Below are 27,963 nucleotides of genomic sequence, written 5' to 3' on the forward strand. Positions count from 1 at the left end.
CTAAGTTTAGTCAAATTTACCCTTTGCAAAAGTAGTAAAAAAAATGCGTTGTTTATAAGTAGTACAACGGCGAATTGAGTTATTGCACAAGCGCATTTCAGAGTAGGTGTTTCTTAACGGAAATATGCTAATTAGAGCTAGAACGCACCAATAGGATCGTACTTTGATAGACCAATCGAAAGAGAGAGGGGCGGGATAAATCGACACGACGCTATTTGCTGCTGGGGAAACTGAGTTTTGGGGTTGTGCAGTATTTTTGCCGGGCGGAAACTCCCGCCATTTTTTTCAACCCAGTAATTAATCTCTTGCATATTTCAATTAAGTTATTACAACCCTTTACTATCATTGTAACAACTTAAATTTTCATGGACGGAAACTGCGAGTCAAAAAAAAAATCGCTCCGTGAGAAGAGGCCTAGTCTTTGAGACCGGAGTGGAGAGCGCGCCAGACCCCCTGACGAGAACCTCCGCTGTTGCCGCGAGTTGGAGAATTCTGTCAGCTCGCCTCTCCATCCTCCTTTGGGACAAGCAAGCAGAAGTTTCTCCGGATAGCCTACCCGAAGAGTCCATTATCATTGCACATTTTTAAACGGCTGTTTTTGTCAAGTTTGTGTTGATTAACAATGTCACAACTACCGGCGAACAGAACAAGGATGCGATTTGACTGCTAGCAAGAAGTGCTGTGTTATTGTTTGCGAGGATTTAGCCGACTTGCTAGGTTAGCTAGCTAGATGCTACACGTTGAATGCTCCTGGAATATTTTTGGATACTTGACTACATGCTAAGGCCATATTGTCATATTTTGCGTAGTTTTATGGTAGGAGTTTTATTTTTGAAGACTTCATCGCTGCCGTTTCGTATTCAGGATGGCACCACTGCTGGGCCGGAAACCCTACCCGCTGGTTAAGCCGCTAGCCGAGCCGCCAGGCCCAGAGGAGGTCTACATCATCGAACACACCAAGGAGGCCTTCAGGAACAAAGAGTATCCTTTCACATTATGGCAAAGACGACTCCGTTCGCCAGCTAGCTAGCTGACTGTCAAAGCAAAACCATTATGCACACTTATCGGAACATCGCGTTTTGTGTCCGTGTTTTCAATGTTATTCAGCTTCTGAATATTAATAATAGCTAAATAGCTAACGTTAGCTATGTCGGATTTGTTGTAATTCTTTGGGATTGTTTTCCCTATCGTAATATGCCATCACAGTCACTCACTGTTATTTCGTAGTAAAAGTTGTGCTCTCTTTTTAAAACTAGCTAACGTTACGGTTTGTCTAGTTAAGTACTAAAGTTACTACTATTACTTGACAATTGCACTATCTAGCTGATCTATGCATAACTGGTTTGGGTGATTCTCACGGTCTCGGAGTTTGTCACGCCGTCTCGGTGGCGCGTTTACTAGCATGGCTAGCTAACTTTACAGTGTAGACTGAAGAACAAGCAGATTATATCACGTCACTTCAGACACTAACGTTAGCTCATGATCAAATCGGAAGGATTTGACTTGCAGATCAAACTTGTAAGTTTGACTTGTTGGAAATACAACGGTTGTAATATGACTTGTAAGAAAAGGCAAACGTGATAAGAGCGTCTGCTAAATGACTTAAATGTAAATGTGTTCGTGACATGAATCTCTTTCCAATCAAGTGTAGCCGGTGCATGGCCGCCAGGAATGCCGGATTGATATACTAATGCATCGTTCAGGTTGCTCAGCGGTGTAATACAAATACAGTTCAATACATTGTTTTGAGGTCCCCGAGCCTTACGACCTAAATATACAGAAGTATTTTGGTGCCCCACGTGAGTTTGACATGTATTGCGCCTTGAGGCTGCATAACTCACTAGGCCAAGATCCCCACTTTTTGTCTGTCTAGTCTAAAGGTACAGTAGACTAAACTTATCTGATAAACAGCAAATTACGAGCCACCTGTAAACAAACCCTAATACTACTATACCAGTGCAAAGCATCATCAAACCAAACGTTTGTGCTCTGCATTTTGTGAGTCAATGCAATATAATAAGTGAAGTTTGTACTGCTTAACATCTAGTTCTAGATGCCAATGTCCGAATGATATAAACATGTGTTTTAACACATTGCTTAGTCCCTACAGAGAGGAAGACTTGTCAGATTTAGTTTCAGATGGAGCACAGCGTTTCTGTGGATTATTATTATTATTAGAGCTTTGGCTCTGTTATGAAAGGATCCAGAATGTATGCTTGGTGTGGGATGTCCCTCACATCTGGCCTTTTAATTATTGAGATCAATTACTCCTAACATGATTCATTAATTATGAATGCGGGGTCTCTCTGGGTATGCTGTAGAGCTAACTGAGTCAAGTGACTAAGTGGATGTTCCTATCCTCTGTCCTAGTACTCTCACACTATGCGATTGAGGGGAATATATGTTGTTATCCTGATGAAATGGCTACAGCGAGTATGAGGCGCGCCTGCAGAGATACGCCGAACGCATCTGGACATGCAAGAGCACCGGCAGCAACCAGCTCACACACAAGGAGGCCTGGGAGGAGGAGCAAGAAGTCACTGAACTGTGAGTAACAAGCAAGTCTAGCTTGAGCAACATTGCGACCGCTAACATAAATGCTCTGTTTCAAAAGAAATATAAATCATCATTACATGCAGAGGCTAAAAAGATCAGTGTAGCTCTGTCTGTAGCACACACTGCTCACTGACTCCAGTTGAAGGTCACATGATTTACACCTGTGTTATTGGACGTTCCCCGCACTCCTCCTTCCTTTCTATTTGCAGGACGTATGGATTGAGTCATCCTGGAATCCAGTGACTGGGAGAATGCATTTTATTTCATGAAATGAGGAGGGTGCAAAATAAGTGTGGCCTGGTCTAGAAACAACCCCTAGGCACTTGTGTGCATCTGAAGGGATTGTTTATAGACCAGGTCTAGGTTCTCTTATTTGATACGTGTCCAGATTGGCTGCTGTGGCATTGAGCGCTGTGGGAGGACATTAAGCTTTGAGTTCTGTGTGTACACGAATGACCTCAGAGCAGTGCCACAGCCAGGCTGTGCTCCTCCGGTACCCTCAGCGCAGGCCAGTCAGGATCAGCAGCCGTATTTAAAGATGTCTATTTATACCAGGCAGGGAAGCCAGGATTTGAATTGGCTCCCTCTGTTGGAGAAGTGGTTGTGTACAGATAGGCATTGGTGGTTCTAGCAGTCTGTTTCATTGAGGTGTGTTCATTTGTATGTATTCCTTGGATTGGACTGCTCCATGCATGTTTATGAATTACGGAAAGCATTTGCAGGTGACTTGATTAATGAAATAACAGTAGCCATACTAAGCCATCTATCAAAATGATTTGAGTGGAAGTGCATCAATAAACCCAAATCAGTTAGCGTAAGAAGACAGTTTATTGCTGGCATTTTCTATTGAGTGTTAGATAAATTAGATGTTTGACATGAGTGTTTTATGTCCAGGCTTCAGGAGGAATACCCACTATGGTTTGAGAAGCCCGTCCTGGAGATGGTCCACCACAACACGGTCTCCCTGGACAAGCTGGTGGACCAGGCCTGGGTGGAGATCCTCACCAAGTACGCCATAGATGAGGAGTGTGACTTTCTGGTGAGTTTTCTTTATTTTGGTCGAATGCTGTGAATGTTTGTTTTCATGTGGTGTGATAGTAGTCAATGAAGGTGGAAGAAATACTGTTAATGGAATATATGTTGATAGAAAATGAAATGGCTTTTTTACCCCCCTCCACCTATTCATTTTGTTTTTATCAAGGTGGGGAAGGAAAAGGGTTTGCGGGTTAAGGTTGTGAAGATACACCCGCTTGAGGGGAACGCTGAGGGGGAGACGTCAGAGAAGAAGCTCGAGGGAGCCTGCGACTCTCCTTCCAGCGACAAGGAGAATGCAAGCCAGGAGAACCAGAAGAAGGAACAACAGCTGCCCAGAGAGGAGGAGATCCCCAGGGAGACTAGGGAAAGCAGGAGAGAGAGCCTCAGTGAGTACAGCACCTTTGGGACATGTTGTGCTAACAAATACAATTATTAGATTTTGGGTAACCTACACCAAAATCCACCACAGTAGGTGTGTGAACGTTTAAACTAAATTGGGATCCTTAAAGTTAAGGAAAACCCTGACCCATGTTTTTGTTTTTTCCCAACAAAATGTTAATTGCAGTGCAGTTACAGTGGTGTAAGGTACTTAATATGGATAGGGGAGACGCTAGCGTCTCAACTGGCCAATTGCTGGGGGAAATGCAGAGCACCAGATTCAAATAAAATTTGAAAAATTCAAACTTTCATTAAATCACACATGTAGGATACTCAATTAAAACTACACTCGTTGTGAATCCAGCCAACATGTCCGATTTTTTAAAAAATGCTTTTCTGCGAAAGATAAGAAGCTATTATCTGATAGCCTGCACTATCTGCACCAGCAGTAAACAAAGGAGCTAGCATAGCAGGCGCTACACAAAACACTGAAATAAAATGTAAAACAAGCATTACTTTTGACGAGCTTCTTTTGTTTGCACTCCAATATGTCCCATAAACATCACAATTGGTCCTTTTGTTAGATTAATTCCGTCCATATATATCAAATGTCTGTTTATAAAGCGCGTTTGATCCAGAAAAAAACTGCTTACGTCACCACAAAATATTTCTGAACAATTAGTCCTCGGGGTTTTGCCTGCTACATAAGTTCTGTTATACTCAGACATGATTCAAACAGTTTTAGAAACTTCAGAGTGTTTTCTATCCAAATCTATGAATAATATGCATATCTTATATTCTTGGCATGAGTTTGTAAGTCGCTCTGGATAAGAGCGTCTGCTAAATGACTTAAATGTAAATGTAAATGAGTAGCATGGAGTTGAAATTGGGCACGCTATTTATTCAAAAGGGAAAATTCTGCCCCCTAGCTTTAAGAGGTTAAAGGAAAACTATTATATATATGAATGCAATGCAAAAAATAATAAACATGTCAGTTTAAACCATGTGTCAAACTCATTCCATTGAGGGCCGAGTGACTGCGTGTTTTCACTCCACCCTTGTTACTTGATTGATGAATTTAAGGTCACTGATTAGTAAAGCAACTTACCTCAACTGGTTGTCTTAATTGAAACCAAAAACCATCAGTTTTGACACATCCCTAAAATACAGCACATGGAGCTTTAAGATGTGTGCCAGTTCAGAGACCTCAGTTTTTGCATTATTAAAGATAATTGTTAAATGGACAAATTTGTACATGTAAATATAGCATAAAATCCACATAGGCCTGATCCCCAAAAATTCACATGCGTGTAAAAATATACTGTGTGCTTGTTTCCCATTAGGTGACCGAGCACGGCGCTCCCCCAGGAAAACTCCCACCGCTATGAAGGAGGAGAAGAAGAGATGGGTGATGCCAAAGTTCCTGCCACACAAGTATGACGTGAAGCTGATCAGTGAGGACAAGGTTGGTGTCCTCTCCACTGCTTTAAAATGTCTGGTTCACTTCTGGCCATCAAGTGTGCACATGTTTTATGTAACTGGGTCGTGTTCATTGGTTACACAATGGGGGGGGGGGAATGGATCGTAACAGGAAGGGGCTACCTAAATTTGTCGAATAAGAAATGCACATTTTTGTTTTCCGTTTCCAAATAGATTGAAAATATTTTCCATTGCATGCTGTAATGAACATAACACTGGGGTCTATGTTATGTAATTTCTATACATTTTTAAACCCTACACCAACAGGTCATCAGTGATGTCCCAGTGGACAGCCTCTTCCGGACTGAGCGCCCTCCGACCAAGGAGATCATGCGCTACTTCATCCGCCACTATGCACTCCGGCTTGGGATGGGAGAGACGGCCCCCTGGGTGGTGGAGGATGAACTGGTGAAGAAGTTCAACTTGCCCAGCAAATTCAGCGACTTCCTCCTTGATCCACACAAGGTAAACCTAGATTTATATGGGGTTTTAATTTTTCCAAAAACCTCCACATAATCTCCTGTTGATTTTGGAGCAATGGATTATGTGATGGACATGTTGATAAAATAAAACATGAAGACAAAACAGCATCATACATTGCCTTTAGAAACTATTCATACCCCTATTTTACTTTTTGTTCTTACAGCCTGAATTGAAATGTTTAAAAATCTCACCCTTCTACATACAATACCCCATAATGACAGTGAACATGTTTTTGTTAATTTATTGAAAATTAAATAAAGAAATATCTAATTTTTAAATTGGTTTTCACATCCCCTGAGTCAATACGTTTGGCAGCAACTATAGCTGAGTCTTTCTGGGTTGGTCTCTAAGAGCTTTCCACACCAGGATTGGGCCCATTTATTAGTTGGTAAATTCTTCAAGCTATGTCGACTTCGTTGTTGATCATTACTAGGCAACAATATTCAGGTTTTGCCATAGATTTTCAAGTAGATTTAAATCAACTAAATTGTCAACACCGGAACATTCCCTGTCTTCTTGGTGAGCAGTTCCAGTGTAGATTTGGCCTTTTGTTTTAGGTTATTGTCCTACTGAAAGGCGAATTAATCTCCCAGTGTAGATTTGGCCTTGTGTTTCAGGTTATTGTCCTACTGAAAGGTGAATTAATCTCCCAGTGTCTGGTGGAAAGCAGACTGAACCTCTTAAGATTTTGCCTGTGGTTAACTCCAATCTGTCTTTATTTATTTTTATCCTGAATATCTCCCCAGTCCGTAAAGATTACAAGCACACCCATAACATGATGTAGCCGCTGCTATGCTTGCAAATATGGAGAGGCTTACTCAGTAATATGTTTGGGGCAAATCCAGTACTTTGTCCTGAATACAAAAAGTGAATTGCTTTGTCAATTCTTTTGCAGTATTACTTCAGTGCCTTGTTGCAAACAGGATGCATGTTTTGGAATATATTTTTTATTTTGCACAGGCTTCCTTTTCACTCTGTGAATTACGTTAGTATTTTGGAGCAACCACAATGTTGATCTATCCTCAGTTTTCTCCATTGATTGGCCTCATAGAGAAATCCATGACCGGTTTCCTTCCTCTTCGACAACTGAGTTGGGAAGGATGCCTTTATCTTCGTATTGATAGACCAAGAAAAAGTGTAATGACTTCATCATGGTCAAAGGGATATTCGATGTCTGCTTTGTTTTTTACCCATCTACCAATAGGTGCCCTCCCTGGTCTTTGTGGTTGAATCTGTTTGAAATGTACTGCTCGACTGAGGGACCTTACAGATTGTGTGTGTGGGGTACAGAGATGAGGTAGTCATTTAACAAATGTTCAACACTATTATTTCAGAGTCCATGCAATTTAAGTCAAGGGGTATAAATATTTTCTGAAGGCACTGTGTTTTTATATAACATTTGTTTTTAAGTATGTGACTAATAGTTTTTGTTTGCCTTCTAGTTTTTCACAGAGAATCCAGTCTCAGCCAAGCGCAAGAGCCTGAGCTCAACAGAGGGCAAACTCAGTAAGAAGCTGAAGACCTCAAACACCCCGGGAGGAGGGAATTCGGGGAACGAGAAGAAAAATGATTCTCCCGGCATGCCCCTGAGCCCTACAATCTGGGGCCACATGCAGGTTTCTCAAATTTTATACATGCTGATGTAATCTCATTTGCATATATTTTTAGCTGGCTTAGTGGTTTTCTAAAGAATCAGAGGATTTGTTAGATGTTCAATTGAATTTGCATATTTAATCTTGCAATGGATTGAATCAATAAAGCATCCATTTATTTTGTAGATGAAAATGAATGGCTCGCCTCTGAAGGTAAAGAACTCCGGAACCCCCAAGAAAAGAGAGGGTGGGGCTTCTGTACTCTCCTCCCCCAAATCCAGCAAAAAACCTGGAGACAAGAAATCTGCTACTGGCAAAAAGACCCCTGGCAAGAGCGGCCAGAAGGCATCATTCAGAAAGGATGAAAAGGGTGGGGGTGCCAAAAAGCCCAAGATGAAGCAAATGACTCTGTTGGACTTGGCCAAGAGCCCTCATTCTGCTGGAAGCCCCAAGAAGAGAGCCCGGAGCACCGGCCCAGGGACCCCCAAGCTTGGCAAGTCCCTGCACCCCATGGCCCTGCATCTGCTGCGCTACTACAAGGAGCACAAGGGCAAGGAGGACAAGAGGAACGCCATGTCCTGTCTCATATCCAAGGCGGCCAAGGCCCTCTCGCCTGAGGACCGGGGCCGGCTTCCTGAGGAGCTCTGCGATCTTGTCCTGAAGCGCTGGGAGTTGCTGGAGCACAAGAAGAAATGGGCGGCCATGAGCGAGGAGGAGAAGCGGGACGTGATGAGGAAGAGGCGTGAGGAGATCAAGGAGAAGCTCCGGGAGAAGACTAAGGAGCGGCGGGAGAAGGAGCTGCAGGTGCGCCGTGAGCAACAGCGCCGCTATGAGGACCTGGAGATCGAGGGCGGCAAGGCACTGCCTGTCTTCAAGCTGGTCGACATGCCAGAGGGCCTGCCCAATTCCCTGTTCGGAGATGTGGCCATGGTGGCGGACTTCCTCAACTGCTACGCGGGCCTGCTAATGCCCGATGACCAGTACCCGGTGACGGCAGTGGCCTTGATGGAGGCTCTGGCTGGGGAGAAGGCAGGTTTCCTCTACCTGAACCGTGTGCTGGTGGTGCTGCTGCAGACCCTGCTGCAGGACGAGCTGGCCGAGGGCTACAGCGAGCTGGACATGCCCCTGTCGGAGATCCCCCTCACCCTCCACTCTGTCTCTGAGCTGGTGCGCCTGTGCCTGCGGCCGTGTGACGCCCACGGCGATGACTCGGGCTCCGGGGGGGATGATTGGGGCCCCCTAGGGGGCTTCGACCAGGTGGTAAGCAGTGAGTTCCTTGAGCGGCTGGAGGCGGTGGAGGTGTTCGAGTTGACGTCAACGGAGAAGGCCAGCCTGCTGGTGGCACTTTCTCACCGCATCCTCATGACCTACTCGGTGGAGGACCACGTGGACTCCATGCAGCAGCGCTCGGCCGAGCTGTGGAAGGATAGGCTGGCCTCGCTCAAGGAGGTCAACGACCGCAAGCGGGCTGAGAAGCAACGGCGCAAGGAACAAGCTGATGTCAAAGGCGAGGAGGCTGCCAGTGGCGACACGCCGTCAGCCACCACCAAGGTGGAGAAGAAGAAAGAGGGTAGCACCAAGAAAGAGGTGAAGGTGAAAGCAGAGCCGGTGGCCGCGGAGCCGGAAGACATGATCAGTACGGTTAAGAGTAGGAGGCTGATGTCCATCCAGGCCAAGAAGGAAAAGGAGGAGCATGACAGACAGAACAAAGGTAAGGACAGCTGGACATGTAGATCATTAGAATGGGCCAGTTTTCCTTTTCCTGGTGAGGAAATACTCCCTATCATTAGGCAACAGTAAACATGTCGTCCCCACAAATGATGCAGCGCCCCTTTGAGCCAATCAGTATCATTTTTTAAATGCCAGGTCTCTATGGCAAGACGCATCATTCACTCAAGTTTTGTCAAAATTCAGCCAGTGGTGTTTTGAGTTTGTGGGTAAGCTAGACTCCTGTCCCAGAGCATGTGTGCCAAATTTCATCACCGAGTCAAACCGATCAAGAAATAGAAACGTGTCCGTTATAGCGCCACCGTGTGGTCGATATGATTGTTCTTGCATATGTTGTTGAGTGTTTTCAACATGTGTACCAAATGTTGTTACAATATGAATATCGTTGACAGATTTATATGCATTAGTGCCAGACCACGCTCACATGAAAGTTTATTGGTCAATAGCGGCCATGTTTTTAGGTACTAGTCTGGAAAATATTGCTTGATGTGGCATTGTCCATAGATGCCACAGCAAGTTTCATGCAGATTGGTCATTCAGTGGCAGAAGAGTCGCGGGGAATTGTTTTTGAATTTATAAAATTAAAAAAGATGGGCAAAATAGTGGAGATTCCATGTCTGACCTTATGAGTCTGAGGCAAATATGTTCCTTGTGAGGAGAGGGACCGATGTTCCAAATGTCATGATTGTAGATCAAACGGTGAGGGGCTTGACCTTTCAAAGTTTGCCTTTTTAATCTGTTACAGCGCCATTATCTGGCCATTTTGTAAATGCCACATCTCTATGGTAAGACTCATCTTTCACACAAGTTTCGTTAATGGGGCCAATGCGGTCTGATGTCTCGTGTGACTAACTTATTAACAGACGGAGACAGATCCACAGTCCTCACCCCGATTTTCATTGTGGGGGACAATTAGAAAGGATAATATGGCTATGGTTGAGTCCATAGTTGCTTAGGTGATTTATGCAATGGCAATGCTCTGTTATGAATGAGTGCCGGCTCAAATTCTGTTTTGTCTCCCCTCAGAGCGTATGGAGAAAGAGGCGGAGGAGGAGCGTGTCCGCAAGCAGAAGGCTGCAGCGGAGAGGGCCTTCCAGGACGGCATCGCCAAAGCCAAACTGGTGCTGAGGAGAATCCCACTGGGAACTGATCGAAACCATAACAGGTCAGCACGCACAATTCAAAGGTTCACAATATGTTTAGGTGTTTTATTTACAGTCGACTCTTGATACATGCACATAGTACTCTGGTTTAGTGCATGCATCCTCAACGGTCCCAAGACATTGGATGTATTAGGAATCGACAACTATGTAAACCGTTTTACTACATACAGTTGATGCAGGTCACTGTTGGTTTATATTACCATCGGCATTGACCCGCCAACTCTTTGTCTGTGTGTTAGGTACTGGCTGTTTTCTGATGTTGTGCCTGGCCTGTACATAGAGAAGGGCTGGGTGCATGACAGCATTGACTACAGTTACACCCTCCCCCTGGAAGAGGCTACAGCCGAGCCTGAGGACGAGGAGGCTACCAAAGAGGAGACTAATGGTAAGTTCGTACACTGTCATCACAGCTGAGAGTCGGGGCGGCAGGGTAGCCTAATGGTTAGAGCGTTGGACTAGTAACCGGAAGGTTGCAAGTTCAAACCCCCGAGCTGACAAGGTACAAATCTGTCATTCTGCCCCTGAACAGGCAGGTAACTCACTGTTCCTAGGCCGTCTTTGAAAATAAGAATTTGTTCTTAACTGACTTGTCTGGTTAAATAAAGATTTAAAAAATTAAAAGTCTGCAAACCTTAAGCTGAGGAAGTCCTAGTACTATGCTCTTCACTAGCTATATTTAGTGCCTCATGTCCCAGAAGAGTACATAAATATAATTGATAAATATAGTTGTGCACATGACAGAAAGGACACACAAGATCCGTTGAATAACAAAACAATCACTCGATCTTGTAAACTATTGTTATGTGGAATCATGAGTCTAAATACAAAATCTGGAGTGAATCTGACAAATGGTTCATGAGGAGAAGATGCTTGCAGATTTTGAGCATTAGCGTTACATATGCAAAGAATGAGTTACAATAGTTTCCTGGTTTTAGATGTCAATACGAAATTCAGGACATCCACGATAGCGATGACAAGTTGATGGTCCGATGTTGAGTGGATTTACACCGGTTTTAAATGGACACATCAAATAACTCTTGACCATTTCCAAAGTTTTTCTCAAACTATGTTAAGACTTGTACCATGGGCCTACATGTAATGTGGTTATTTTGGTCATGAGAAAATGTCTTTGGTAGTACTTTTAGCATATGTGCTAATTTGCCACACTATACCAGTAGATGCAATCTTTGAATACATCAACTTTATTTTCTTAAACTCTTTAGACTATTGTGATAAGTCAAAAGACCAAAATTTGAGTAAATCTGACTTAGTCCCTGAGGTTTTTGAATGATTATCTGGAGCATTAGCGTTACATCAAAAGGTGAATTGGTAATAGTTTCCTTATTTCTTAAGATCTCAGTGCCAAACTTAGTTTCAAGTTGATAGGCCATCGTGGAGTGGATTTACAAAGGATTTCAATGGACATGTAAAATCTGCTTTCCTTATTTATTAATAACTCAGCCTATGTCAAAGTCAGGGTGTGTGGTCGACCTTATGAGTGACCTTATGGGCCCTTGAGGCAAATTTGTTCAGGATTTAAAAGACGCCAACATACAAAGTTTAGTCTCTAGGGCAAACAGGGTGACTGATATGAGGATTTAAGTGAAACCGCTTATAACAGTACCATTCTTTGCTAAATTACTCATGACCCTGTAGTTTCTGTTGGGCAATTTAGGAAAAAAATGTTAGTTATTTGACCATGTCAAGTAAGAAATAAGAATTAAGAGAATAATATAATCACTTCTGTGAAACCTATAATATTCTTGATATTCTTAGTTGTAGTAGTTGCAGCGTTAAACCTGGGTCGTATTCATTAGGTCACACCGTAGAAAAACCTAGTGCAACAGGAGAAACAAAAATAAGCTATTCTTATTGTTTAAGTTCAGAGAGTCCCTAACTTTCTTTGCCTTTGTGCCTGCTGAACACGACCCTGTTCTGTTTCTGTTCCTGCAGATGTTGAGGAGGACGGTGGCAGTCTAGATGGTGCTCTGAGCGAAGGAGCCCACCAGGGGGCGCTAGTCGCCATCTGCATCGAGACCACCACTCCCAACCAGGGACAGAACCTCTGGTGAGAAACTCACTGACAAGATCATTAGTTGACTTGATAACCAAACACATTAGTCGTTCAATAACAATGTTAAAACAATACTTACACCAGAGATCAGATTATATTTGTGCTATGGTATATTATGTGTTTACACCACGCTTATGTTGAAGGTTTGTGTGTGATGCTCCACGGGAACTCGATGACCTGGTGGAGAGCCTCCACACGCAGGGTGTGAGAGAGAGTGAGCTGAAGACCAAGCTGCAAGTCAGGTGAGGAGACATTTGCCTTATATTCCACATACTGAGCCTGTTCATCCCGCTATCAACCAGAAGGTGAGGTCAGTACAGGTGCATCAAAGCGGGGACCGAGAGACTGAAAAACAGCTTCTATCTCAAGTCCATCAGACTGTTAAACAGCCATCACTAACATTGAGTGGCTGCTGCCAACATACTGACTCATCTCTAGCCACTTTAATAATTAAAAATAGGATGTAATGTATCACTAGCCACTTTAAACAATGCCACTTTATATAATGGTTACATACTAGAGGTCGACCTTTTATGATTTTTCGATGCCGATACCGATTATTGGAGGGCCCCCAAAAAAAAGGCCGGTACAGATTAATCGGGCCGATATAAAATAAAATGTTTTTTATTTGTAATAATGACAATTAGAACAATACTAGATTAACACTTATTTTAACTTAATATAATACATCAATAAAATTGATTTACACTCAAGTAAATAATGAAACAATTTGTTTCAATTTGGTTTAAATAATGCCAAATCAAAGTGTTGGAGAAGAAAGTAAAAGTGAAGGCCTCCCGGGTGGCGCAGTGGTTAAGGGTGCTGTACTGCAGCGCCAGCTGTGCCACCAGAGACTAGGCTCTGTCGTAACCGGCCGCGACCGGGAGGTCCGTGGGGCGACACACAATTGACCTCGCGTCGTCCGGGTTAGGGAGGGTTTGGCAGGTAGGGAAATCCTTGTCTCATCGCGCACCCGCGACTCCTGTTGCGGGCCGCGCGCAGTGCGCGATAACCAAGGTTGCCAGGTGCACAGTGTTTCCTCCGACACATTGGGGCGGCTGGCTTCCGGGTTGGATGGCGCTGTGTTAAGAAGCAGTGCAGCTTGGTTGGGTTGTGTATCGGAGGACGCTTGGCTTTCAACCTTCGTCTCTCCCGAGTCCGTACGGGAGTTGTAGCAATGATACAAGATAGTAGCTACTAAAACAATTCGATACCAAGAAATTGGGGAGAAAAAGGGGTAAAATTCAACAAAAAAAGAAAGTAAAAGTGCAATATGTGCTAACGTTTCAGTTCCTTGCTCAGAACATGAGAACACATGAAAGCTGGTGGTTCCTTTTAACATGAGTCTTTAATATTCCCAGGTAAGAAGTTTTAGGTTGTAGTTATATTTCCCTCTATACCATTTGTGTTTTCATATACCTTGGATGTTCTTATAGGCACTTTAGTATTGCCAGTGTAACCGTATAGCTTCCGTCCCCCTCCTTGCTCCTACCTGGGCTCGAACCAGGAACACATCCACAACAGCCTCGAAGCAGCGTTACCCATCGCTCCACAAAAGCCGCTGCCCTTGCAGAGCAAGGGGAACAACTACTCCAAGTCTCAGAGCGAGTGACGTTTGAAACGCTATTAGCGCGTACCCCGCTAACTAGCTAGCCATTTCACATCGGTTACACCAGCCTAATCTCGGGAGTTGATAGGCTTGAAGTCATAAACAGCTGCTGGCAAAACGCACAAAAGTGCTGTTTGAATGAATGCTTATGAGCCTGCTGGTGCCTACCATCACTCAGACTGCTCTATCAAATCATAGACTTAACTATAACATAATAACACACAGAAATACGAGCCTTAGGTCATTAATATGGTTGTATCCGGAAACTATCATCTCGAAAACAAGATGTTTATTCTTTCAGTGAATACGGAACGGTTCCGTATTTCATCTAATGGGTGGCATCCATAAGTCTAAATATTCCTGTTACATTGCACAACCTTCAATGTCATGTCATAATTACGTAAAATTCTGGCAAATTAGTTTGCAACGAGCCAGGCGGCCCAAACTGTTATATACCCTGACTGCGTGTAATGAACGTAAGAGTAGTGACACAATTTCACCTGGTTAATATTGCCTTCTAACCTGGATTTCTTTTAGCTATATGTGCAGGTTTAAAAATATATAGTTCTGTGTATTGATTTTAAGAAAGGCATTGATGTTTATGGTTAGGTACAGTCGTGCAACGATTGTGCTTTTTTCGCAAATGCGCTTTTGTTAAATCATCCCCCGTTTGGTGAAGTTGGCTGTCTTTGTTAGGAAGAAATAGTCTTCACACAGTTCAATGAGCCAGGCATCCCAAACTGCTGCATATACCCTGACTCTGTTGCAAGAGAAGTGACACAATTTACAGAGTTAAAAGAAATTCATATTAGCAGGCAATATTAACTAAATATGCAAGTTTAAAAAATATATACTTGTGTATTGATTTTAAGAAAGGCATTGATATTTATGGTTAGGTACATGTTGGAGCAACGAAAGTCCTTTTTCGCAAATGCGCACCGCATCGATTATATGCAACGCAGGACACGCTAGATAAACTAGTAATATCATCAACCATGTGTAGTTAACTAGTGATTATGATTGTTTTTTATAAGATAAGTTTAATGCTAGCTAGCAACTTACCTTAGCTTCTTACTACATTTGTGTAACAGGCAGGCTCCTCGTGGAGTGCAATGTAAGGCAGGTGGTTAGATCGTTGGACTAGTTAACTGTAAGGTTGCAAGATTGAATCCCCGAGCTGACAAGGTAAAGAAATCTATCGTTCTGCCCCTGAACAAGGCAGTTAACCCACCGTTCCTAGGCCATCATTGAAAATAAGAATGTGTTCTTAACGGACTTGCCTAGTTAAATAAAGGTGTTAAAAAATGTAACGATTTCCGATTGTTATGAAAACTTTAAATCGGCCCTAATTAATCTGCCATTCCGGTTAATCGGTCGACTTCTATTACATACCCTACATTACTCATATGTATATACTGTACTCTATACCATATACTGCATCTTGTCTATGCCGTTCGGCCATTGCTCATGCATCTATTTTTATGTACATATTCTTATTCATTCCTTTACAATTGTGTGTAGAAGGTAGTTAGATACTACTGTGTGGTCGGAACTAGAAGCACAAGCATTTCACTACACTCTGCTAACCATGTGCATGTGACAAATAAAATTTGCTTTGACCCTCCACCGATTCATTCACTCACCCAATGACTGCTTTGTGAGCGACGCCACACTTTATCTAGTCCTATTTATGCAAATGGCCCAGTGTTTTTCCTGGTTAGATCACATGGATCAGGTTTATGTGTGTGACTGACTGACTGGGTGTTGTACACTGACAGGTACCAGGACATCCTCCACTCTATCAACCTGGCCCGCAAGGGGAACCCGGGGCTGAGGAGCTGTGACGGCCACCAGGAGCTGCTTAAGTACCTGCGCAGCGACGTCATCGAGGTGGCCTCGCGCCTCCAGAAAGGCGGCCTGGGTTACATGGACGACAGCATGGATGAGTTTGAGAGAAAGGTAACTATTTATTCACACAATCAATTGACATGTTTGGAATCAGGAGTTTATCCTGATCACATATCTGGTCAGGTCATATGGGCAGGAAAAACTAATGGCCATACATATTATTCTGTATCTACAAACTTTTCAAGATTTTCGTCAATGCCCATTTACCTGTATTTGTCTTTGGGCCTTGCACATCCAGAAGAGTATGACCTCTGAACTTGACCATTCCCCTCTGACTCCGGTCTGTCTTTGTGTGTTCAGGTGCGTGACCTGGAGAACCTAAAGGACTTTGGGGAGTGCGTCATCACCCTCCAGGCCTGCGTCATCAAGAAGTTCCTGCAGGGCTTCATGGCCCCCAAGCAGCAGAAGAAGAAAAAGCAGGAAGGGGAGGAGAGCAGGAAAACTGAGGAGGTGGATGAGGAGAAGAAGTTGGCGGAGGAGGCAAGGGTGAGTAATACCTATTTTAGACAAAACATGGTATGTTACTTGTAATTTAAAACAAGACAACTCCTTTTCTATCACTTTTGTGCAAGTAGCTCGGGCAGTGTAGCCCATCATTGTATATAAGAATTTGTTCTTAACTCACGCTCTCCAGTTAAATAAATGAAAATCAATATTTTTTTTGAATAACCCCTTTTATACATGTCAGTGCGTAACCGGCAATTGGAAGAGGGATGATTAAACCATGGGGCCTGTTTGCAATTCAAACTAGGAAGGTGTTAACCAGTGGTGTTATTGAATTTACCTGCATAAAACAGATCATTTCTCGCAGACTCATTACCAGTTTTTTGGTTACAGTGTCATGACTAGGTCTCGAGGTGGATTGTAAATGTACCTTGTTTTTTTTACCCTCTACCTCGTTCAGATACTAACACAATGTGGTATGAAGAAGATGGCATGGTTAACAAAAGTGGGATTTGTGTCTGTATATGAAAGGGTTATTACTGACGACTGGTCCTGAGTCCGATGTTTCTTCATCCTGCTAATGGTTAAGGATAGGATTGAAGCTAGGGTAATCTGATCCTTGATCTGGTTTTAAAAGGCTTCTACCCTGACCTGTATTTGAGCTTAAGGAGGACTGTCTGTTCAAATCAAATACATTTTTTAAAGTGCACTTTAAACACACTTCTGTAAAAATCGATACAATAAAAAAAAAGTTATTAAAAAAAGTAGTAATTTGTCTGCCGTGCAGGTGGCGACGGCAGTAGAGAAATGGAAGACAGCGATCCGCGAGGCCCAGACCTTTTCCCGGATGCACGTGCTGCTGGGCATGCTGGACGCCTGCATCAAGTGGGACATGTCGGCAGAGAACGCACGCTGCAAGGTGTGCCGCAGGAAAGGTGGGTGATCCTCAATGTCCTGGAGCTGTATGAGGGAGTCCGAAACTGGTGTCAATGAAAAGGAAATGCCAATTAGTAAGAAACCATTACAGATAGTGTCCTAAAAGTGGATCTAATTTTAACACAAGTCGATCAGAGGTAAATAAAAACTAAAAAAATAAGGGGGGTGTTGTTGGTTGCACATCGTGCCCCAAGGTCTCGTCAAGAAAACCTTTCTCAGTATTGAGTCAGCTATACCAGCATTTCCCAAACTCTGTCCTGCCCCCCCCAGGGTGCAAGTGTTTTGCCTTAGCACTACACAGCTGATTCAAATAATCAAAGCACGCTGATGAGTTGGTTATTTGAATCAGCTGTGTAGTGCTTGGGCAAAACCACAATATGCACCCAAGGGAGACTCCAGTACCAAGTTTCGTTAAACCCTGATTTACAATAAAAGCATTTGACTGTCATTTTCTGCCTGTTGGAGATAATCCACCTGAGTAAGGTGCTGTGAAGACTTCGGCTATCCACAAATCACCTTGCATTCCACTCAAGCCTGAGTGTCAATCTGGCCCACGAGGTGGTTTGAGTAAAACATTTATAAACAAACATTTTAGGGGTTTGCTGGCCCCTGCACTAAAGGAATCTTTGCAGTAAAAATGAGCAAATCTGTTCATGGCCTTCGAGTCAAACCTCTCAAACAGGCAGAAAGACATGATTGACTAATGTATAGAGTCTTTGAATGACTGAAGTGGAGTTGCTATGTGACGTTATCAGCTACAGTTGAAGTCAGAAGTTTACATACACTTAGGTTGGGGTCATTAAAACTCGTTTTTCAACCACTCCACAAATTACTTGTTAACAAACTACAGTTTGGGGCCTCCCAGGTTGGGCAGTGGTCTAGGGCACTGCATCGCAGTGCTAGCTGTGCCACCAGAGACTCTGGTTTCGCGCCCAGGCTCTGTTGCAGCCGGCCGTGACCAGGAGGTCCGTGGGGCGCCACAATTGGCCTAGCGTCGTCCGGGTTAGGGAGGGTTTGGCCGGTAGGGATATTCTTGTCTCATCGTGCACCAGCGACTCCTGTGCCGGGCGCAGTGCACGCTAACCAAGGTCGCCAGGTGCACGATGTTTCCTCTGACACATTGGTGTGGCTGGCTTCCGGGTTGGATGCGTGCTGTGTTAAGAAGCAGTGTGGCTTGGTTGGGTTATGTTTCGGAGGAAGCATGGCTTTCGATCTTCGTAAAAATAAAAACTACAGTTTTGGCAAGTCAGTTAGGACATTTACTTGGCATGACACAAGTAATTTTTCCAACAATTGTTTACAGACAGATTATTTTAGTTATAATTCACTATCACAGTTCCAGTGGGTCAGAAGTTTACATACACTAAGTTGACTGCCTTTTTTAAACAGCTTGGAAAATTCCAGAAAATGATGTCATGGCTTTAGAAGCTTCTGATAGGCTAATTGACATAATTTGAGTCAATTGGAGGTGTAGCTGTGGATGTATTTCAAGGCCTACCTTCAAACTCAGTGCCTCTTTGCTTGACATCATGGGAAAATCAAAAGAAATCATCCAAGACCTCAAAAAAAATTGTAGACCTCCACAAGTCTGGTTCATCCTTGGGAGCAATTTCCAAATGCCTGAAGGTACCATGTTCATCTGTAGAATCAATAGTACGCAAGTATAAACACCATGGGACCATGCAGCCGTCATACTGTTCAGGAAGGAGACTCATTCTGTCTCCTAGAGATGAACGTACTTTGGTGCGAAGAAGTTCAAATCAATCCCAGAACAACAGCAAAGAACCTTGTGAAGATGCTGGAGGAACGGGTACGAAAGTATATATCCACAGTAAAACGAGTCCTATATCGACATAACCTGAAAGGCCACTCAGCAAGGAAGAAACCACTGCTCCAAAACCGCCATAAAAAAGCCAGACTAGGGTTTTCAACTGCACATGGGGACAAAGATCATACTTTTTGGAGAAATGTCCTCTGGTCTGATGAAACAAAAATAGAACTGTTTGGCCATAATGACCATTGTTATGTTTGTTGGAAAAAGGGTTAGGCTTGCAAGCCGAAGAACACCATCCCAACCGTGAAGCACGGCGGTGGCAGAATGTTGTTGGGGTGCTTTGCTGCCGTAGGGACTGATGCACATCATAAAATAGATGTCATCGTGAGGCAGGAAAATTATGTGGATATATTGAAGCAACATCGCAAGTTAAAGCTTGGTCATAAATGGGTTTTCCAAATGGACAATGACACCAAACATACTTCTAAAGTTGAGGCAAAATTGCTTAAGATGTTGTAGTGGCCAACACAAAGCTGTGACCTCAATCCCATAGGAAATTTGTGGGCAGAACTGAAAAAGCGTGTGTGAGCAAAGAGGTCTATACAATCCTGGCTCTGTTTCACCAGCTCTGTCAGGAGGAATGGGCCAAAATTCACCCGACTTATTGTGGGAAGCTTGTGGAAGGATACCTGAAACGTTTGACCCAAGTTAAACAATTTAAAGGCAACGCTACCAAATACTAATTGAGTGTATGTTCCCAGTGGGTATGTGATGAAAGAAATAAAAGCTGAAATAAATCATTCTTACTATTGTTCTGACATTTCCCATTATTAAAATAAAGTGATGATCCTAACTGACCTAAGACAGGACATTTTTACTAGTATTTAATGTCAGGACTTGTAATAAAAAATTATAGAATAAAGTTTAAATGTATTTGGATACGGTGTATGTAAACATCTGACTTCAACTGTATGTGTTGATCTTTGCTGTAGTAAATGTACTCCCTGATTTAACCAGTTGTGTTATTGGAACCCATTCTCTCTTCCAATAACAGCCTGTACTCTCTCCAGGGACAGGGCTGAGGCCTCCTGTCCTCGTGCTGCGGGACATGGTTAGCCCCAGTCCCAGGCAGGGCAGGTGGATGAGCCCAGAGCAGGGACAGAGTAGTGTCAGACAGGTGCAGGTGTACCACATGCTGCCACAAAGCCACACTACAGGTGAACTAGCAGTACGATACTACAGTATAAGGCCCTGTATAAGTATTGGTAATATAATTACTATAAGTAGAAGTACAATACTCAAGGACATGTGTGACAACACACTGCTTTCTCCTATCCATCTCAACACACTGCTTTCTCCTATCCATGTTGCTAATCTTACATTAGCAGAGATGGTGTATTGGAAACCTACCCAGTGATTTTCAGGTTAGACATGGCTTGTAACCTTATCTTGAACTACAAATATTTGGGAATGAGAGACATTTATATAGGTTATAAATGATTTTGATGAATCCTTGTTTTGGTAGAAATAATGGGTGTGCCTTTATCCCTGGGGGTTTGACCAACTGTCTCATTGTAAGTTGAGCCCTAGCCAAATGAACTTTGATATGTGATGGCAGCTTCTTGGCTCAATCCCGTATCATCCACTACTCCTTGTAGGTGTGGGTCCTGGGCTGTGAGGCATGCAGCGCGTTTGCTCAGTTGTAGGTTTTGCACGCACACTCCATACAGGGAGGCTTCTCCTTATTTAACTTTTGCTGGTCTTAGTGACTTCAGACAATTAAAAATGTATGTATAGAGTTAATGACAGTTTAGGCCTAAACTATTTACTAAGTCTGCGATGATGATTTTCTCTCCTCTCTCCATCCTTCCTTCAGGTGAGGATGACAAACTCATCCTGTGTGACGAGTGCAACAAGGCCTTCCACCTGTTCTGTCTGCGCCCCGCCCTCTACCGCATCCCCCAGGGGGAGTGGCTGTGTCCCGCCTGCCAGCCCGCCGTGCAAAGACGCTGCTCCCGCGGAAGGTAGGTTTCACACGATAACACAACACTTCCACTGAAGGATTAAAGACTTCAATGATGAGCCCCCAAATCAGCCCCTAGTTTCAAATGTTCTTCCAAACTTACGGCGTGTAAAGAAAAGCCTTTTGGATGAACGCTCTTTAACAGAATGCTGATGGCTACTTGTTGTTCCAGAAACTACAATGAGGACACTGAGGAAGAGGAGGATTCTGAGGACGAAGAGGAGTCTGAATCTGAGAACTCTGATGAAGAGGATAAGGAGGATAATGATTACAAGGCCGTGGGCCACAGCTGTGAGTATTATTGAGCCCAGTAGGGACCCTTACTTACCCAATGTAACAGTACTGAGTCTTGCCAATAGATTTTGAAGTAGATTTAAGTAAACTTTAACTTTGCCACTAAGGAACATTCACTGTGTTCTTGGTAAGCAACTCCAGTGTAGATTTGACCTTGTGTTGTAGGTTATTGTCCTGCTGAAAGGTGAGTTTCTCTCCCACTGTCTGGTGGAAAGCAGACTGAAGGTTTTCCTCTAGGATTTGCCTGGTCTTAGCTCATCTCATTTCTTTTTATCCTGAAAAACTCCCCAGTCTTTTCAGAGATCAAGCATACCATGATGCAACCACCACCATGCTTAATAATGAGGCAGTTACTTAGTGACGTGTTGGATTTGCCCCAACCATGAGGCTTTTCGTTTAGGCCAAACAGTGTATTCCTTTGGTGTGATGATAAAGGACGCATGTTTTGGAATTTTTGTATTATGTACATTTGTATTCTTCTTATCACTCTGTCATTTAGGTCATTATTTCAGAGTCAAATTCAAGCTGCTTTATTGGCATGAAAATGGTGTCAATATTGCCAAAGCAACAATGTATACATTGTAATAAAATTATAACTTATAATAATAATAATAATAATAAAATAACAATATATTAGAAATGTAATCACTACAATGTTGTTGATCCATCCTCAGTTTTCTCCCATCTCAGCCACCACTGTTTTAAAATCACCTGCTGCCTCATGGAGACATCCCTGAGCAGTTTTCTTCCTGTACTGCAGCTCAGAAGGACGACTATCTTTGTGTCTAGGAGGCTTAATACATAATCCAGTGCATAATTATTAACTTGACCATGCTTAAAGAGCTCTTTTAAAGTCTGGTTTGTTATTGTTAACCATTTACTAATCACTGCCAGTTTTCATGAGTTGAATCTGTGCTTGAAATTCAGTTCTTGACCAAGGGACCTTATGTACAGAGCCTTCAGAAATTATTCCCACCTCTTCTTCCATTTTGTGGTTACAGTCTGAATTTAAAATGGATTACATTTAGATTTGTCACTGGCCTACACACAATACCCTATAATGTCAGTGGAATCATGTTTTTAGACATTTTTACAAATGAAAAGCTGAAGTGCCTTGAGTCACGTGTTCAGCCCTTTGTTATGGTAAGTCTAAATACATCCAGGAGTAAAACATTTTTTTTTTAAAGTTAAATCGCTTAAGTTGCATGGTTTTTCTTATGAACGCATCTCTGTGCTCCACACATACAATTATCTGTCATGTCAAGCAGTGAATTTCAACCACCAAGGCCAGGAAGAGTTTCCAATGCCTTTCAAAGAAGGGCACCTATTGGAAGGTAGGTAAAAACAAAAAGGTAGACATTGAATATCCCTTTGAGGATGGTGAAGTTATTAATTACACTTTGGATGGTGTATTAATACACCAGTTACCACAAAGATACAGGTGTCCTTCCTAACTCTGTTGCCGTAGAGGAAGGAAGCCCCTCTGGGATTTCACCATGAGGCCAATGGTGACGTTAAAACAGTTAGTTTGTTTAGTGGCTGTGATGGGAGAAACTGAGGATGTATGAACATTGTATTTACTCAATAATACTAACCTAATTGACAGAGTGAAAAGGACACCTGTACAGAATACAAATATTCCAAAACAAGCTTCCTGTTTGTAACAAGGCAGTAATACTTTTTTTAAATGGCAAAGCAATTAACACTTTGTATTCAGGACAAAAAGTTATGTTTGGGGCAAATCCAATTGAACACAGTACCACTCCATATTTTTCGCATATTGGTAGCTGCATCATGTTATGGGTATGCTTGTAATTGCTAAGGATGAGTTTTTCAGGATAATAAAAATAAATCACAGGCAAAATCCTAGAGGTAAACCTGGGTCAGTCTGCTTTCCACCAGACACTGGGAGATTAATTAACCTAAAATACAAGGCCAAATCTTCGCTGGAGTCGCTTAACCAAGAACAAAGGGAATGTTCCTGGGTGGACGAATTAGTTTAGACTTATAAAGGGCCTGAGTGGAAAGGGCCTGTAGTGTAGCAGAGGTTTTACATAGATACTAGGGCCCAGACTTTCTCCTGTCCTGACCAGAGAACTGAACAGCCAGAACATTTTACGGCTGCAGAGAAAGATGGGAATGACAGGAATGTGGTGCAGTATTCTGAGCTCATTCTCTCCCCTCTTCATTGTCTGAGTGTCGTCGTCCCTTTTTGATCTGGTGGGCTTTTCACCCCCGGCTTGGCTGACGGTATGTGGCAGAGTGATCCTCTGTGAGTTTAGGCCTGCACGTAAGGTAACCACACACAATTGGGTTTGGAAGACTGGTGGTTATAGTGCTGCCGTAGCAGGTCATTTTTTTTCCCCCTGCAGACCTGGCAACATAACATTGCAAACCAAACTGTGAGGGAGGATTCAGCCCAGTGCATTTTGAGGTCTCTTGACTTCACATAGCTCCCTCCCTCTGAGAAATTGGGCTTGTTGATGAGCCTAGTCGACCAGAGATATTTTTAGGATATCTATTAAAATATATATTTTTAATCTGGATGTTTTAGCATTTTACTTGTCATTCTAGCTTCACTCCTATTCTTACAGTTCATACAGGTACAACAAATGGCTGATTGAAATGTTTTTCTGATGGTGTCGGTGTATGTTTAACTGCTTCCCAGTGAGATCAAGGAAGAAGACAAAGAACTCTAAAGCATTGAAGGCGCCCAGTAAGGCGTCTAAGAAGCACTCTCCCCCCAGTAAACCCAGCAAACAGAGGGCCATCCCTAGCAGTCCTGCAGACATCGACGAGCTGGTGAGAACACACACACCCTATGGCTCATGGTTAGAAAGACTTTGGTCTGACCTCCCGGGTGGTGCGGCGGTCTACGGCGTTAATATAGACCCGGGTTCGATTCCAGGCTGTGTCGCAGCCGGCCCGTGACCGGGAGCCCATGCGGCTGTGCACAATTGGCCCAGCATCGTCCGGGTTAGGAGAAGGTTTGGCCGGCCGGGATGTCCTTGTCCCATCGTTCTCTAGCGACTCCTTGTGGTGGGCCAGCCGCATGCACGCTGACTTCGGTCGCCAGTTGTACAGTGTTTCCTCCGACACATTGGTACAGCTGGCTTCCGGGTTTAAGCGAGCAGTGTGTCAAGAAGCAGTGCGGCTTGGCAGGGTCGTGTTTCGGAGGACGCATGGCTCTCAACCTTCTCTGTATGGGAGTTGCCGCGATGGGACAAGTCTGTATATACCAATTGGATTCCATGAAATTGGGAAGGAAAAAAGAGTAAAGAAAAAAGTGCCAAAAAAATGGACTTTAGTAAGCCAGCTTCTATGCAGATAACTTGACCCCTTGCCAATACTAATATGGTGTGTTTGGTTTGCTGCAGGTGCGTCAGAGCTCAAAGACAGGTGTGCGTCGGCAGGAGCTGGAGAGGAGCGAGGAGATCCTGCAGAAACTGGTCAAATTCCGCTACAGCTGGCCGTTCAGGTGAGACTGATGCACTACTAGTCTGTTAGACTGGCATGCAGTTAAACATTTGTGAAGCTGGGAAGTGTCCCCTGAAAGTGTTTAAGATGTTGCTTGACTGGCACAACTAACTTTGGACTTGTACTCCTATCTCAATGTAACGATATACATTGACACTAACTATATATATAAATATCAGACCGTTGATTAGATGCCGGTTCAGTGTAAGTGTCCATGTGAATTCCATGGAAATAGTATCAAGATATATAGATCTGAGACGGTAGACCTGACCCCTAACCTCCCTGTCTTCTCTCCTCGCTCCAGAGAGCCGGTGTCAGTAGAGGAGGCGGAGGACTACTTTGACATCATCTCCAGCCCCATGGACTTCCAGACCATGCAGGCCAAGTTCAGCGAGGGCCAGTACCGCCACGCCCAGGACTTCCTGGAGGACGTCAAGCTGGTGTTCTCCAACGCCGAGGAGTACAACCAGATGGGGAGCTCGGTGCTCTCCTGCATGGCCAAGACTGAGCAGAGCTTCACCCAGCTGCTCCACAAGCTGCTACCCGGCCTCGGCTACCTGCGCCGGCACCAGAGGAAGAGGGTCAGTCGGACCCCTCAGGACGAGGAGGAAGAGGAGACGCCCAAGGTTCGGAAGATGCAGAATGGGAAAGGCAAGGTGGGTCGGCCCAGGAAAGTAGTGGTGGAGCAGAGGAGAAAGGAAGAGGAGGAGAGCGAGGAAGAGGGCAGCAGGAAGAGCAAGCGGGCGGCGGCCACATCCAGCCGGAGAGACTACCGAGAGCAAGAGAGTGATGGCGGGGAGGGCGGCAACCGGAGAACTAGGCAGCGGGGGGGCGACGGTGGGGATAGTGACGAGGAGAACGGGGCCAGCCACCGACATTCCAGGCTGCAAAAACGTTCATAATGAAGTCCAGGGTGCTTCTTGTGTTTGTCTTTTCAAATTTCTGCCCCTAAAATGAAAACAGAACACCCCTCCCAATTCTGAGGAAATGGGACTCAACTTCTCAGATGGAGTTTTTTGTGTTTTTGGTTTTATGTTAATATTTTTGAGTAAAAAAAGAAACTGATTTATATTTGTAATGCGATTTAATATTTGGTGACTTTTCTTCAAACAGACATTTACATCTAAGACTAGAGGATTTGTCAGAGCTCTTTGAGAATTTTAATTTACCCCCCCCACACCTTACATTTTGGTCATCCTCCCAGGTTTAATGTTGTAATTTAGCTTCTGTGCGGCTTGCGCTGTGAGGGGTGGGCTGTTAACCGTTGTCCAGGAAATAACTAATTTATGTCGATGTACAGTCCTCATTATCTGGTTTTGCTTTTTAACGTGACTAAACACTGGCCTTTGGGCAACCCAGCCGTGCGAAGGCACCAAATCCCTTGGTGTGTATGTCTGAATTCTTCCTTCCACCAACGGCCTAGCCATCATTCTGCCTAAACATTTGAACCATACAGATAATCCAGGTTTTTACGTATGCAATTCAGTTTCCTGTGTTGACAATGAAAAGACCTATTGTAAAAACAACGGTACATTTTAACCCCCTCTTTCTCCAGAGGACTCTGTTCTTGTTGCAGTGTCTCATTCCTGGTCCACCGCTTTGTCCGACCTTTCACCTTCAGAATGTCCTCAAATTCAGTAGATAATTCCCCTTAAACTCCGCCCTGTAGTTCTCTCCCTGTAAAATTAGGGCTGCCTTTTGTGGTAGGGCTCTACTGTCATTATAGGCATTTATTATTTTAAACCACAAATCCAAGCATAGCCATGGTCTAAATGCATAGAATTGTGTTTTGTTGACTTGAAAATGGGATTTTCATGATTTGTTTTGTTGCACATTTTGGCCGAATTGATTCAAAGGAAGTGTATGAAATACTTGCGAGCGATAACCACTTCCTTCCTCAAAGATTTGTCAGCGGTCATCTTTATGCCGTGTCATCAATACAAGGTCTGGTTAGGTTCTAGTCCGATGTTGGCGATCTGTGTGTGGAGGAGGGTTCGTGGACCATGAGCCGGATTGTTCGGTTCAAATCCTTCAGGTTATTACCATTGCTTCAAACTCCTTATTGTGTATGTTTCCATTCATTAGCACCAGGTGGTGCTATACTCCTGCACTTTTAACCAGCATAGTGCAAGTCATGGTCCCTTGAGAACCTCTTGTCTTCTTCATATCCTTTCCTTCAACAACCTCATGCACATTCTACTGTGGGGTAGGTGTTAAAAAAACCTTCTCCCTTGCTAGTGTGTGTACCCTGTACCATAATCGAACCTTGGAGAGCACTATGGTCCTTGGGAGTAATTCTCAGATGGGGTGTTGGGGCGTCTATTTACAGAACACCGGTTAGGTAGTCATACAATGCAGATGTCTTGACTATGACCTGTCCTGTATGTGCAGTTCTATGCAGTATGTTAGTGCTTTTCTAACACTACTGTTATTGAATCGTCAAGCCTATGATCTCATTTTTACTTTGGTACTTATCATTTGGGCAGTTTTAAAAAGCTCTTTTTTGTACTACTCAAATTCTGTGTCTGAAATGATTGAAATGTAATTTTTGGCTGTTCAATTACATTGAATATTTAGATGGAAGAGCAGATCTAAAGAATTGCAAAAGTGACAGCCCTCCTCAGTAAAATTCCTGTTGTAAATACTTTCTTTCTTTCCGGAGGAACTAAAGTATTTTACACTTTAAAAAAATATTTATCGGCGCAACTGGGGTCGGGATTGGTTGGACAGGTGTGGGGCTCACATGTAAAGAATCCCCCCCCCCTCCCCTATTTTTTTTAAGGATATCGGTATGAAGTTTAGATCTCCCCTTTGTTTTGAGGTATTCCCCCAGCCATCACTGCCAATGGTAAACCTGATAGAGAATTGCCAGTGGGGAGGAGTTAGCCATGGGACCGCAGGCTGACTTGTTTTCTTTACTTTTTAATAAAACATCATACAATGGTATCTCTTTCTACTGTCTTGCTTATTTCTGTCGTCTTTATTCTTTGTGGTTGGTTTACCTTCCTCG

At 43.5% G+C, this 27,963-nt stretch overlaps 1 protein-coding gene across 3 annotated transcripts; it reads left to right on the forward strand.

Annotated features, from left to right (window-relative positions):
* The first annotated feature begins 212 nt into the window (after positions 1-212).
* LOC124005053 (tyrosine-protein kinase BAZ1B-like) lies at positions 213-27,899 on the forward strand. 3 transcript variants are annotated; one of them, XM_046313926.1, is made up of 22 exons: positions 213-717; positions 865-981; positions 2,431-2,547; positions 3,451-3,595; positions 3,758-3,977; positions 5,313-5,434; positions 5,716-5,913; positions 7,374-7,547; positions 7,710-9,234; positions 10,278-10,416; positions 10,654-10,799; positions 12,368-12,482; positions 12,632-12,730; positions 15,876-16,056; positions 16,306-16,491; positions 17,237-17,384; positions 20,230-20,376; positions 21,036-21,183; positions 21,355-21,473; positions 24,145-24,278; positions 24,854-24,954; positions 25,258-27,899. In XM_046313926.1, exons 2-22 carry the CDS (start codon positions 866-868, stop codon positions 25,853-25,855), a joined length of 4,878 nt encoding a protein of 1,625 aa, XP_046169882.1. In that variant the 5' UTR covers positions 213-717; position 865; the 3' UTR covers positions 25,856-27,899. The 3 variants fall into 3 exon arrangements, with proteins under 3 accessions (XP_046169882.1, XP_046169880.1, XP_046169883.1); XM_046313924.1 differs by having other exon boundaries at positions 213-981; XM_046313927.1 differs by lacking the exon at positions 20,230-20,376 and having other exon boundaries at positions 213-981.
* The last annotated feature ends 64 nt before the right edge of the window (positions 27,900-27,963 follow it).

The sequence above is a fragment of the Oncorhynchus gorbuscha genome, linkage group LG19, assembly GCF_021184085.1.
Source record: "Oncorhynchus gorbuscha isolate QuinsamMale2020 ecotype Even-year linkage group LG19, OgorEven_v1.0, whole genome shotgun sequence".
NCBI classification, from domain to species: Eukaryota; Metazoa; Chordata; class Actinopteri; order Salmoniformes; family Salmonidae; genus Oncorhynchus; species Oncorhynchus gorbuscha.

Excerpts from the sequence above, each read along its gene's own strand:
- LOC124005053 (XM_046313924.1), top strand. The coding sequence starts at position 866 with ATGGCACCACTGCTGGGCCGGAAACCCTACCCGCTGGTTAAGCCGCTA. Across the intron at positions 7,548-7,709 it reads CAATCTGGGGCCACATGCAG|ATGAAAATGAATGGCTCGCC; the intron begins GTTTCTCAAATT and ends TTTATTTTGTAG. Across the intron at positions 24,955-25,257 it reads CGCTACAGCTGGCCGTTCAG|AGAGCCGGTGTCAGTAGAGG; the intron begins GTGAGACTGATG and ends TCCTCGCTCCAG.